Consider the following 13,808-nt stretch of genomic DNA (forward strand, 5'->3'; position numbering starts at 1 on the left):
ACATCACACATCCACTTAAGGAGGCACCCAGGAGACCCAGACTGAGTGCAGCAGCAGTGTCAGGAGAATTAAACGAAACCTAACTTTTGTCGCCAGCGCACATTTTCTCATGTATTTCTATTTTCACGCATTTTTTCTGAACTTTGTTTTCAGTTATTAACAAGATATATCGAGTGCTAGAAACCGCATCAGGTAAGCCAACTTCCTGGCTGGGCACCAAACTACGCTTTCATCATCAACACCATGACAATTTATTAGGTTAGTTAATTTCTTGCTATGATACGCAGATGCATTCTAAGTTATCCATTTCCATTTCCAGTTGTAATGCCTGGCTCCTGAAGCCATAAATAGATGCTTCTCGACAATAAATCAATCATTTCCGGGATGGGGATTACGTGCCTTTGATCGGCGCCTGAAAACGCCAGCAGTCTTATCTCTTGGGACCATCATGCATTGTTGATCTCAATAACTGCCGACAAACAAGCCACGTAACAAAATTTGCTACGGGATGGGGAGAGGAATTATTTTTATTTGGAAACAAAAAATAATAATGATAACATTGTCTGCAATTCTAAAGTGAAGGAGGCTTAAATGACATGTGGGCATCAAAAAAACAGCACCATCAGTCTTTCAGGTGCTTTACCACTGGAAACAGTCTGAACTGGTCAGACATTCAGATTCATGCCATGGTATGGAAAAATCGGACATGGCATTATTAAGCCGATTTCAAAATGCAGTTAGCTAACTGATGCACTTTTTGGAGTCCCACCACTACAAGCTCTATCCTGAAAATGTCCCACTTTCAGAATAACGGGAGATCTCGCTAAGCAACGATCTCAAACGATTACTCAGATTTATAACGCTTTGAGTAATGTTGCTGGTCACTCGTGATTACGGGCGCATGGTCTCATGATGTTCATGATCACTCGTGACCATTCACACTCCCTCGAAACGTCGGATATTCCCATGATTGTTTGATATTGTCACTTAAACTCCACCGGGGATGTGATCGCAATATGTTTTGCACGTTTATCCCTGCCATGTTACGCAGAAGCAGAATAACTGTCAGAAGCCTCTGGAACATTTAATGCGCGCGTTTTAGCACAAAAAACTATCCCAGCTTCTCTGGCTTGTTCGAAGGGGCTTTTAAGAGCATTGCATGGCATATCTTCTGCCAGCTGAGGGAAGGGCAGAATTGGCCATCTCGTTTGGCACGCGCTCAGGTGGCCGATTGATTGCGATGCGCTCAGGCGGTGGATCAATTGACCCCTGACCCACCTGGGATCTCAAAAACAAAACACAACAAAACAAAAAGCTAGATGTGCCAAATTCATAGGGCAAGCAGGTCTGTATCTACGTTCCCTTGTATAACATATTGAGATCCCTAGGTCATTTCCTCTAGGCCAAACAGGATCAAACATGGTCAAACTCAAGATCGGTGTCCGAAACGCCCTAAGACCTTTTTATGCACCCACCTTTTGCCACGATATCTCTTTTCAGCACATGTTCACTGGTCTTCATTTCAGACCAGTGATCTTTTTTGACCTTCACAGGGCCACGGTGATCCAAAACCTGGCAGACTGCTGTTGTTTTTAATTTAAATAGGCGTCCAGGACTACGCTGGAGGGTATGTTACTAAGGACAAAACGCTGGATGAGGTCATTTTAGGCCAATGCCATCCTCTGACCTTTAAGAAGCTCAACTAAGGTGTCTGCTGACGTCCTCATGGTGACAAAATTCAAGATGGGCGTAAAAACTACTCTACAAGCAAGTTCTCAAGCAAAAATGGCTGGTTTTGATCTGTCTGACCTTCATATCTGCGCTAAGGCCACCTGAATCGGTTGTAATCCTGACTCCAATTGTCTTGCGATCTAAGAAGCCATCTCAAAGACGTACGAGTTCGTCTAACACTCCTTTATTGCATCAGACGATTCCTTTAAACAAATCTTTCGCTGAGAGCCATGGCCTGCTTTTTACCTATCATAGGTCAGTGAGCTTACAAGGTAATGCAAATCATTGTCTACAGCCACGCAAAGTTCGGCACCGCGGTGCCACGCCGTTTGGAAGTCAACTGGACAAACTGGGCGGGGGGGGGGGGGGGGCAAATCGATCCCCACCTGACTTCATGTTAAACGAGGAACGCATTGGCCATTTCAAACTGCACTTCCCACGTCGTATGGGCGATACATTACGAGTTTTTGGAGCGCAATTCATATTTGCATGTCACGACGCCTGTCCGCATTGCATGCGGGATCCGGGTCAGGCGCGACATAGCAGCTGAGTGGTGGTCGGCAACCGCCGGGTCAGCCGACCACGGGCGGTAAAATAACATTTTCACATTTACGGAACTCTGACGCATCAATATTTACTCAAAGCGCGACAAAACACATACCGGTATATCGCAAATGGAGCAATGAAAGCGTTCGTGTTTTACAATATTTTTATGTTAACCTGAATATTCCGGTCATCGGAAAAAGACGTTTGATCTGGGCTATTTAATTATTGTAACATGGCACAAGCGAGCTGTTGCTGATGCTGAGCTGGGAGGAAAAGAAACTTGGAGGACCGGCTGCTGCTGTGAACGGCCAAACTGCTTTATTGAAAGTCGGTTACCTTTCGATCGACAACTAGTGATGTGGAAACATCAGGAGCATAAGGTCTTCCTTTTCCACGTCGTGGGAACCAAACTGGTACTATTCAAGCACTGAATTTCAAACATTAGAGAATATTACTAACGCGCTTTTTATGCAGGTGCGGATTTGTGCCTCTGCATTTTAACCCGAGTCTTTTACTAATTTATTGTCGCATGAGACATATTATTGTAGCATGAGACATATCCTTTGCCGTCCCCTATTTTGGTTTTTACTCCGCTGCATCTGACAATTATTTCACTCAATACCTCCTCATGTCGGTTGCGGAAGATAGCAGTGTAACTGAGAATATGCCAGCCTTAGCAGTGATAATCGGGATTATTTTACTTGAAGGCTACTGATCAACACGCGATGCCTAGGAAACATAACAAATTCATGACGTTACATAAATTAATGCTTTGTTAGAAGTTGAAGTAAAAATTAGCTTATGCATTGTAAGAAGAAAAAATTAGCAATTTTGTTAATCCTTACCTCTAAAAGCCCGCCAAGGGCCACCCCTTTGCCAATAACATCCACTAAAAGCCTCGTGAGGCTTAAATGCTTTCTTTACGGGCAACAGGCTCAGAAGTGACAGCTCTAGTGCAGACCAAAGGGCACTTTGGACCATATGCCCGGCTGCTGCTGAGCGCAGGCTGAGCCGAGAGATCTGTCCATCTAACCTTTCCGGCAGGAGGAGATCGGGTACCGCTCACAACGGTCATGGCAACGCTGGTTTTGATCTCTCGGTCATGTTTGTTCGACGGTTACCAGGTGTATTAAGTACCACGCAGCATCTTTGGGCGTGGGCTCCAAGCAGCCTATGACGAATTCACTCGTGTCCCCACAAACGCCGCCGAAAAAGCCTGTTTGCTCATCGACCCCACAGCTCATGCTCAGATATCTTGGGCTGAGCTGACTGCGACCTCCAGCCCCAACGTCACGCCACAGGCTACGTCTGGACTGACTTGAAGTGATTCCCAGTACTCGTCTTCCACCTCCAGCACAAGCACGGAAGCGCCGGTCGTGGGCGCGCTCACCCTCCCCACATCATTCCGTGCCACGGCGCTCGGCTGAGTCGCTGGCGCTGGCCTGGACCGACGCCAGTCCACAGTGCGACTGCGGAGAAATGCCCGGCTGAGAACCGGTCAGCGAAGATGCGCCGTTTCTCCACCACACCGCGGGACGACGCCCGCACGACCAGCAGAGCGCCGATGCACGCCGTGAGATGTGATGGTCAGAGACGGATGTGTAGGGACGGGAATTGTACCGGCTGCACGATGCGCGGTGTGAAATACCTCTACTTTCGTCAGCTGCTCTCATTGCACCTTATTATGCCTTTCCCGTACCTGCCCAGCACTGATCTTTTAAGCCCCGGCCCAACCGCGACCGCTGCAAGGCTCCCATCCGCGGCTCCTCCGGACTTTCGCGGCGCGCAGGTGTCGTTTGCATTATTCTCATTCGTTATTGCATGACACCCGGCACATGCTAGGTCGGAAACTAGGTCCGTTGATTCATTGGGCCGAAATGCTATCAAATCGCGTAAATGACAAAACGTCACTTTGAGTTTGATGATGCAGCCCGAATGCGCTGTTTGCAATGTCACACAATTTTGAGATCCCTGGTCGAATTACGAATCGTATCAGTCCTTCCGTCCGCTAGTGAGTTTGTTCGCCTGCTGTTGTTTGCTGTGTGCTCTGTCAGTCTCAACGGATTGCAAATGCAATCTAAACCAACGCAAAATTCAGTCTCTCATGACGGTTGTCTTTGTTTTTATTACAAGCGTGCATTGTCTTTACAGCTGAGCAAAGGAGATCTGGCCAGTATACCAGTGTACGGAAAGGTGATGAAAGGAAGTCATAACCTAGCCGATAAGTCTGGCACTCTTGATTACCTTTCTAAATTATTTGGTGTTCTAGCCTTGTGGCGTAACACGCGTGACCTGGCTTGGAAAGGTACGACCCACCCTTACGCATGTGCAGGCATCAACTTAAACCATATAAAGGTAAATGTCGCCTGTGATAAGGTTGCAAAACGTTTGAGTTGACGAGCACTTGTAAACGCATTGAAATTAAGTGTTAAGAATAGCTGTCAGGGCACGGCCAGACTTATCTAGAACTCGCAATGAAAACAATGTATTTTCAACATTATAGTGCTTACGATTTCCAGGCTTGTGTCCAGGATTGTGCTCGACTCACGTTGTTTGAGCCAGCTCTAAAGTGGCTGACAGGTTTTGATATCTGATTCAACTCATGACTCATAGCTGCTACGTTATTTTTTATACTTAGGTCAGTTCAGACTCATCGCTTGCGCTGAATCATTTGGACCATGACTCACATGGCTTGTCATATCAAAGATCCGATTCAGTTCTGGCTCGTTGCCTTACCACTCCTGCATGTTTGATTAAAGACGACCGCTAATTCCGCATTGACGAGATCTTGACGCATCGTTCGGGATTCCGGGCTCTCGACTTAGCAGTGTTTTGGCGAAAATTCTCACAAAAAGTTCGCACAAAACCGCTCATGTTTTCATAGATATCTATACGTTAAAACGTTTCGAGACCATGTCTCATCGTCGGAGAAATAAAGATGACACCAGTAATAAGTTTTGCCTGTTTTGAGTGTAAAAGCTGTGCGCCGCCATCTTAAGGGCACCTTTTAGTGTAGAGCAGAAAATTTTTGCTATCGTTACTTGTATACGTATAAAATGCACCGATAATGAAAATACTACAAAGACACGTAGCCGCATTTACTTTTACAGTAGCTACCGCCCACCACCTAATAACGCAAGAATTGTACAAAGATATGTTCGTATAGGGTTGGCCGGAATTCGTCGATCGACACCCTTTCCCAAATTTGAGGGCGTCTTTTGTCATTGCACATCTTAAGAATGTCAGTTTTGTTTCTCAGTTGCTGCCGCGTTAATATCCTGTTCTATTCATGTCGCATATGCTCCGGTACTCTGTCGCGTAAGTCCGTTGTCAGGCGACGTGAGAGTGTCGTGGTTGCGCTAATGTAGGAAATGGAATGAAAGCAAAAAAGGAACTAAGTTTGTAGCCTTCAAGATAACATTTCAATTGATACACTACATCGGTACATTTGAGCTTGTTGGGTTTGTCCGGGCTATTTATTATAAGAAAGTGTGAGATTTTTCTGTTGCGATAGTGAATGGCAATGTCTTCTCTGCGGTCGTCCTTGCCTTGTGTAATAGTAAGTTGCCAACCCGTAATATCGAACGACGTATCAAGAAGCTTGCCAATGCGGAATCGTCGATCGTTTTTCATAAAACATGCACGACGGAATATATTCTGCGAAGATAAACCTACACGCACACACACACACACACACACACACACACACACACACACACACACACACACACACACACACACACACACACACACACACACACACACACACACACACACACACACATATATATATATATATATACCACTCGATATATATATATATATATATATATATATATATATATATATATATTTGATATCCATATATATATATATATGGATGTCAAAAAATGTATCAGTATGAAAAATAAGAACAGGTGGCCAAGTGTTTGAACCTACGAAATAGACTGCAGCAAGCATTACCTTTCCGGTAACCTGTAGCCAACTAGCACGCTCAAGTCTCAGCTCCAAGCCAGCACATTCTGCCTGGCGCCTGCGACCCAGACCCCTTGGTTATAAGCATGCAATGAGAATTAGACTACACTAAACCTGACAGTTGGCTGTCTGCACCTGCTAAGTGCCAGCCAAGTGCAAGAACACGTAGGCAGTCACACTTCCGCAAGCCAATTCTAGCCATGCAGTTGGTGATGGCATGTCGAGACTTCAACATCGGATTGCAGTTCTTACACTGGTGGTTAGCTAGCATAAATTGCAAACCTGTCATGAACCTGCTTACGCAATGAGTATTGCGAATTACAATTGCAATTCTCACAACAAGCGCAGCAAAAATAGACATCACTCGATCGCCGTCTTCCGGTTAGCAAGGAACTGAACTGAACTAGAGCTAGGCTAACGTACGCGCCGGCTTGCTCTTCCGCCAGGATACCTTAAACTCATCTCATCAGGCTACTCAATGATGACTCAACCCGCGTCCGGTTGGCCGGTTGAATACCCTTCGCTCGAGTGGGGGTCAATTTGACCCTCTGCTATCCCAAAAACTGAGATAGCTACAGACACCAAACTCACATGGTGGACTGGTGTGTACGCAAACCCACTTGTGTAAAAATATGAGTTTCTTAGGTCATGATTTCGGGGTAAAATGTGGTCAAACATGATCAAACTCTAGATTGGTGTCGCAAGTGCCCCAGACCCTCCTCATGCAACCGCCTCGAGGCTAGATATCTCTTCTGGGCAAAAGGTCAATAAGGTCAGTGACCTTTTTGACTTTATAAAGTTAGCGTGACCTAATATATATATGACGTTGCTCCTATTTTGCCATTCACATAAACGTCAGGGATTACGCTAGGCAGTATGTTCCTAAAAACAAAATGTCGACCTGAAGTGTTTCAGGTCACTGACCTACTCTGACTCTTAAAACGTCCATGGAGCATGTCTGTTGCGTTCCCTGTCATACGTGATACAAAAAGCGCACCAGAATCTGCTTCCTTAAGCCAAGACCTCGAGTAAAGTGACAGGTTAGTTTTACAACGTTCTGACCTTCATACCTGACACTAGATCAATGGGATTGGCTGCAACTATAAATTTAATTGGTTTATTGTCTAAGACACTACCTCAAATGCGTATGGCTTTTTATAAAGTTCCCTTATTGCATCACATTGAATGATTCCTTAGAAAACCCTTTTGCTGACATTCGTGGCCCGACTGACCTGCCACAGGTCAGCGGCCATACAAGGTACATTTATTTTTTCCATAAAAAGATACTCTGTCTTATTCGCTGCTGGCATGCGAAGTTAAGCGCGGCAACACAGCGCAGTTCAAAAATCATTTTGGAAAAACCTTCGGGAGTCAATTTTGCCCTTACCCCCACCCGAGTGCGTGTACAGAGTCAAAACACGGGGCGACGAGGAATGGGGAAACGATAAGGACTAATGCGGGCCCAGTGAAGAAAACAAAATGATGGAACTCCCATTCATCGAACGGGTCCCCCACGCATCCCAAGCATTCAATGCTACGTGCCCTCCAACGTGTCGGCGGCCTATGCGTGCTCCCACAGCAGACGAAGCCAATTTGGCGCTAAAGAAAGGGTCGTGAAGAGTACACAGTTACAATGCAGGTTGCTTATCAAAATATAGATAAACTTATTTTGTGAAAAGGTGTATTTGCATTAAATACAGTTACATCAGGTAATCACGTACCCATTTAAAAACTGAAAATAGTTATTGATGTAATTTGCTGGAGTTCACATTACACAACACATAATTGACACATGAGACGGGACGATCTTGCCACCACCGCTGCTTTTTTTTCATATAGCATCAGCAAAAGCACGTTGACATCCTGTTCAAGAAGTAAATGGGGACGGGAGGACGGTGAAGCGGTCATGTATAGATTAGTTCATTATTCGAGCAAATGACAAGTAAAAAATGACCAGCCCTGAGACTTGATAGGCAGCAGATCATCTTCCACTGATTTTAGCATAAGATATAAGAAGTTAAGGTGTCTTTACCATGCAATACCCCCAGGTTTCTGGCTGGAATTCGGCAACATTTAGAGTAGGATAAACAATTATGTGATTGCTGCTTAGAGACCACAAAAACAAAGTTTCGGCTGATTTTGCAAAACAACTTTACAAGTAGTGCTGCGTGCCATTCATTTTAACACTCTTAAATGGCCCGTTTACTTGTCAAGGCGTGCTGTGTGTTATCACAGTACCATCTTTAGTTGAACCACATGACTCACTGACACGACATTGTAGAAATGATAGGCTCACGATTCAGCTCGCCGAATTCACGGATTATGTGGTTCGGCACGTGGCTCAATGCGGCATATTTCCAAGCCAGCGGAATCAACTCGCCACTCGCCTCAAAGAGATTGACTCATGAATCAATTGACGACTCAGCTCGATTCGAACACAAGTCTGCTTAAGCTTGATGTTGTTGGACACTACGATTGTAACGACGCACATACACAGAAAATTGCAGCATCACACATCTAATGCAAGGTTACAAAGTTACAACGCTTATCTTCCTAACTAATTTGAATCTCTATGACTCCGGATATCAGAAGGTTTTCAAGATCTGGCGCCCTCCCGACCCCATCTCCCTCCCAGCGGGAGGGATACGTTTTGATCGCCTGCGCCCACCTGTTCAGTTCACTTGTAAGAGATCCCAGTCCCTTGGAAGCGGCGGCGGGGGGGGGGGGGGGGGCACACACCAAAAGAACATGAGACGAAGATGAAAGCACTCATGCACGCGAAACTCCCCAGCCACTGGGCGCCGGGGATTTGCCGAGCCTGGACTACCGCAGATGCGCGTCTGCACGATTACAGACGACAGTTGAACAGTCAGCATACGACGTACGCGAGAACAATTACAGAAGAACGACGCTTATCAACACTCTAAGTCTGCAAACACCCAGAATATAAAACCTATACAGCAGAAGCTGTACAGGCTGTATACGGGACGTACACCAGAAGCTTATAAAGCTGTAAAGAAGCGGCTTTCGAATCGTCGGGGTTTCACTTATGGCGATTGTTCATAATGTTCTTCCCCTAAGGCGTCAGCAATCTGCCCCAGACTTCATCGGATCAGGGCGAGAGCTCCCCGCTTTGGCGTGATTGCGGTAGGGCGATGGTCGACCGAGTCCGAAGCCACCACCTACTTCATCGGGCTTAATTGAGGTTAGGGCTGCCGTCCGGGATCGCTCATTCCACAGTTATGGGATCAAGGGGAAAGGCGAGGGGCTAGACGGCGGTGGTCGCGGGTTGTCACTGCCGCCGTCTTAACTCGCAGGCTTCGGGGTGCGGGCAGGTGGTCAGGCGGGATTCCCACCGGGCCGGCCGTGACGCCGGCTCATCTCCAGCCGTCACATTACGCTTGCAGTGAGGCGGTGCGTCGTAAAGATTTTAGATAACGCGGTGGCAATGAAGATGACGGGTTGAATGCCCCTGACCGACAATGGATATTGGGCAGGTGCGCCGAGACCTATGCAGTATTCAACTGGCAACATGGAAGTTTTGCCACGAGCTGAAACATCGGGGTCCGCGTATTTACCACCTCGAGATCAAAGCACACCCTCACATCATGATTTCTGGAGCTTATTTTGGAACCCGCCATATGAAGTCGTTTTTCAGCGTCCGACGAAATTCCAACTTTTATGGCAGCCATGAATACATCATTGCCAGACCGTAGCGTCCGCCTGGTGCTTGCTTTCCAACCTTGCGGTGTGTGCAACTGTTCATAGATGTCGTCTTAGTCCCCCACGCATGCCGGCGTGCGGCACGCGTCGTTTATTTCAAGCGTGGCGGGATGGGATGCTATCACCTCCCGGTCGCCGTTCGGTGAACACGTGGTCAGCCGCTGTTCGCTCTCCCGACCACCCGACCCGCCCGGCCCGACCCGACCTGACCTGACCTGACCCGACCTGACCTGACCGACACCATGGGTCGCCTCGACTCGGAAACACCCGCCGAAACGTCACCCATGATGGGCGACAACGGCGGGATCAAGATGAAGAAGGAGCTCGGCGTGATGAACGGCGTCGCCATCATCGTCGGCATCATCATCGGCTCGGGCATCTTCGTGTCGCCCAAGGGCGTGCTGGTGTACTCGGGCTCGATCGGGCTGTCGCTGATCATCTGGGCCCTGTGTGGCCTGCTCTCCATGGTCGGCGCCCTCTGCTACGCCGAACTCGGTGAGTGGCGACGCGCCGGACGCACGGGCGCCGTGCAGCCGACGGGTGCAGCGGACGGGGAGGTGGCACATCAGGCGCCGCGTCCGTCTCGATAGAGGCAGGGTCAACACGCGGCCTCGGTGGGAGGCCCGCCCGTAGGCCGGCCAGCGCCAGAAACAGCTGCTCCGACGGCGGTGGCGGGCTGATCTTGGCTTACATCGTGCTCCGGCCGGTCATGAATCTCTGCTGGCCGCCGGCAGTTATTTGTGGTTTCGGCACCTCGGCAGTCATAACAGCATCATTCTTCTGTCTGTGGTACTACGGAGCAGAACAAACTACGAAACATGCCTATTTATTACTGTGATACCCGCCCGCAGTGCTGAAACAAGGTGTGACATAAAATCGGTTTATAAGCTACTGTCGTGGAATGTCGCGTTTTGCTGCAACTCTTTTGGCGAGCTTCTCTCCATACGTATAAATTATTCGGCACCATACTGCATTTATTACTACGTAACGAACGTTCAAGGTAACCTTTCCAGCATTGCCTCATGCGGGGTGACCCAGGTTTACATTTTTGGAGCGAGCCTCTATGAGAACAGTGTCATTGCGCCCAACAGAACCCTGCCACCGAAAGACAAAACGACACCCATTAATTTTGGTAGAATACAAAAATTAATGAATGCTTTTGGGCTCTCGTGACTATGAGCACAGCCTGAATGTCAAGGTTTGTCAGGACAGCCAATTTTCATTTGCTTGTATGGCTTAGCCAGTACTTTCTGGTGTAATGAAGAACGGGTATTGTCAAAATACGAAAAGAAGCCCCATGCACAATGCCGAAAAACCAAGATCTAAACGCCTTGCTCAGTTATGTATGGTATTTTGGTCGCAAATGTATGGTATTTTAAATACCAAAATGTATGGTACGGTAAAATACCAATCGTATGGTATTTTGGTCGCAAAAATGGATAAATGCTTACAAGTTATAAGGCATTTTTTCATAACTAGCCATCTAGAACGATGCAATTTAAACCTCCTGTGGACTTTGCATACTATTTCTGTTTAACACCACAGGTTTTTAAGCAGAGAGGCATGCCAACGGTAAGAGCGCTGCTTATTGTCCCAGGAGGTAGTCGTATCTCATGTTTTTGAAGCATGCGGGAGTTTCGCAGATGCAGGGCAGTCCACAAACTACATTACGCCCGGAGAAAGGAGGGGGATGGGATGAGATGGAGGATAGGGTGCAACTGAAGCGTAGCAAGGAAGGGAGGGTAGATTTTCGACAGCACAACTTTGCGCTTAGGTGTGGTTGCAAACTATGCTAAAATCTCAAGTCGCTAGCCTCCTGTCGTGACACATCCGTTAGATGTTTCGCATATCTAGTTCAGTTAGAGGTCAAAGGGACATTTCTTTTTCGGGACGTTGCATAACACAGATCAACTAGGGAGGAGCTCCGCCCAGCGTAAAAAGGCGTGACGTAAGTTTTGGACGCCTCATGTACACGGGTTTCTTGGAACAATATCTTAATTGTTACAAACAAAACTGTCACGCCGTGCGGTTGGTATGTGTCCAGTACCGCGTCCAGTGATCAGTAGAATGCTTTAAAACCCTCATGGTGCTGTTCATAAAGCTGTCACTTCCGCGGAGGATATTTGTCATAAACAACAGCGCTGCCTCAGTATAAATCGCACTGTACTGTGACCACTCGACGTAGGCCACATGGGGGAAGTCAGCTGGCGCGCATTTGCGACACCTTCACATTCTCAGGGGTGTCCTTCACCTTCACGCCGGAGATCCAGTGCGTGTTCGCCGAAGCATGAGCTCTTACTCGAAACCCCACTTCCACGATCCATATCGACGTAGCATGCCGCTGGTTGAATGCAAACATGACCGAAGCAAGTAGTGGGAAACCAACCCACTCATTTGTTTTTGGTGAGCTTTGGTTATACCGATGCAGTCCTAGATCGTCTCCGCCCGGCGGCTCGCCCGTGCACCCTAATTCTCGTGTGATGTTCTGAACAGTGGTCAGTTCTCAACGCCTTCCATAGCTCTACTCTTCGCTTCGCCTGGAAATAAGCATGGCAATCTCTCTTTCTCGTGATCTGACCACCGCAGCACGCGCCCGGGGCGTATTGCCCGCACAACTGAGAACGACAACCACGAGGCTGACGTCCCTTTGGCGGGGCGTGACCGGCAGTCTGCGTGCCCATCTCGCTGCTCGGCGCCCGTTAACTCGCGATCCAGCTCGCCATGCCTTGCGGTAATGTGGCAACCACCAGACCCTCGCGTGGTACTGAATGTGATACTGACCGTCGCACGCACCGAGGCCTTCGGACTACACGTGACTTGACTAACCGAGGCTTTCGGACTACACGTGATTTGACTACACGCCGTTTAGGCGTGACCTTGAGGATCAATGCTCAGTCCGTCAGCCAGCTGGACCCGTCTGCGGAAATTCTGTCGTGCCCCTGCATGACTACTATGTTCATTCATGCTGAATTGTCTAGGGGAAGGGGCGATGAGCAGCATTTTGGCATATTGAATAGATGTTGTTTCGGCCATGAGCCCGCGGGCAGGTAGTTACCACAAGTTTGTTCACAACAAATCTGTGGTAATTTTATTCCCGATTTGTCCATTCTACGCACCTAGCCTAATGAGCCCCTCCGGTGTAAATAATGTATACTGACTGTGTTTTTGCCTCGTGCGGGGTGAAGTGTTCATCACACATTTCTTCATGCGGAATACATATGGTGTAGTCCTGTTCGTAGCCTACGGTCCATGAACACTGAACCGCGTTCGATGGATCTGTGCGTTGGATGTACGGCCCGCGAATCATGGGAATAAGCCATGGTGCGACTTAAGTGTAATGACGCAGCCAAACCAAAACAACATTCTTGCTTCCGACAGCGGTGCTAAGGGCGGCAAGCTATGTGATGTTGCTTTGCATCTAAAATATGTTCTGGAAAAAAGATTGTTGATCTTTTTTGTGGTTTCACTAGCTTGTTCCAAAAAAATCCCTCAGGTCATTATGGTAATTATCTATTTGTTACATGTGCAGATGATGTATGAACTGCGCCTGGATCTCCGTCTCAGAACGAGCGGTTCGGAGGAGCGATACACGTGCTACCTACAATTGTTAAGGATATCCTGTTAACAACAACGTGTTTACCCCCATCTTCCAGTGAACTCCTTCACAGTCTCTGTGCAAGTTCGAAATGCTTTTATCAATAAGCTCAGTGACCGCACTGCAAACACAACTCCTGCAGGCCTTTTGCGCAAACGTGCTGCGTAGTAAGTGTGCATATTTTGACGATTTTTTGCTGAGTCTAGGAGTTAAAAATGTGCAGATATACTACATGTCA

The 13,808-nt window shown here is 47.6% G+C and overlaps 1 protein-coding gene across 1 annotated transcript in view; it reads left to right on the forward strand.

The window, feature by feature from the left end:
- Nucleotides 1-10,117: 10,117 nt before the first annotated feature.
- The window catches only part of mnd (L-type amino acid transporter minidiscs), a 35,530-nt gene continuing 31,839 nt past the window's right edge, over nucleotides 10,118-13,808 (forward strand). The window contains exon 1 of the mRNA XM_037232941.1: nucleotides 10,118-10,470. Within this exon, the coding sequence (XP_037088836.1) occupies nucleotides 10,218-10,470 (253 nt within the window). The 5' untranslated portion in view covers nucleotides 10,118-10,217. The remainder of the gene's footprint in view (nucleotides 10,471-13,808) is intronic.

The sequence above is a fragment of the Pollicipes pollicipes genome, unplaced genomic scaffold (assembly GCF_011947565.3).
Source record: "Pollicipes pollicipes isolate AB1234 unplaced genomic scaffold, Ppol_2.1 Scaffold_7231;HRSCAF=8579_pilon_pilon_pilon, whole genome shotgun sequence".
NCBI lineage: Eukaryota > Metazoa > Arthropoda > Thecostraca > Pollicipedomorpha > Pollicipedidae > Pollicipes > Pollicipes pollicipes.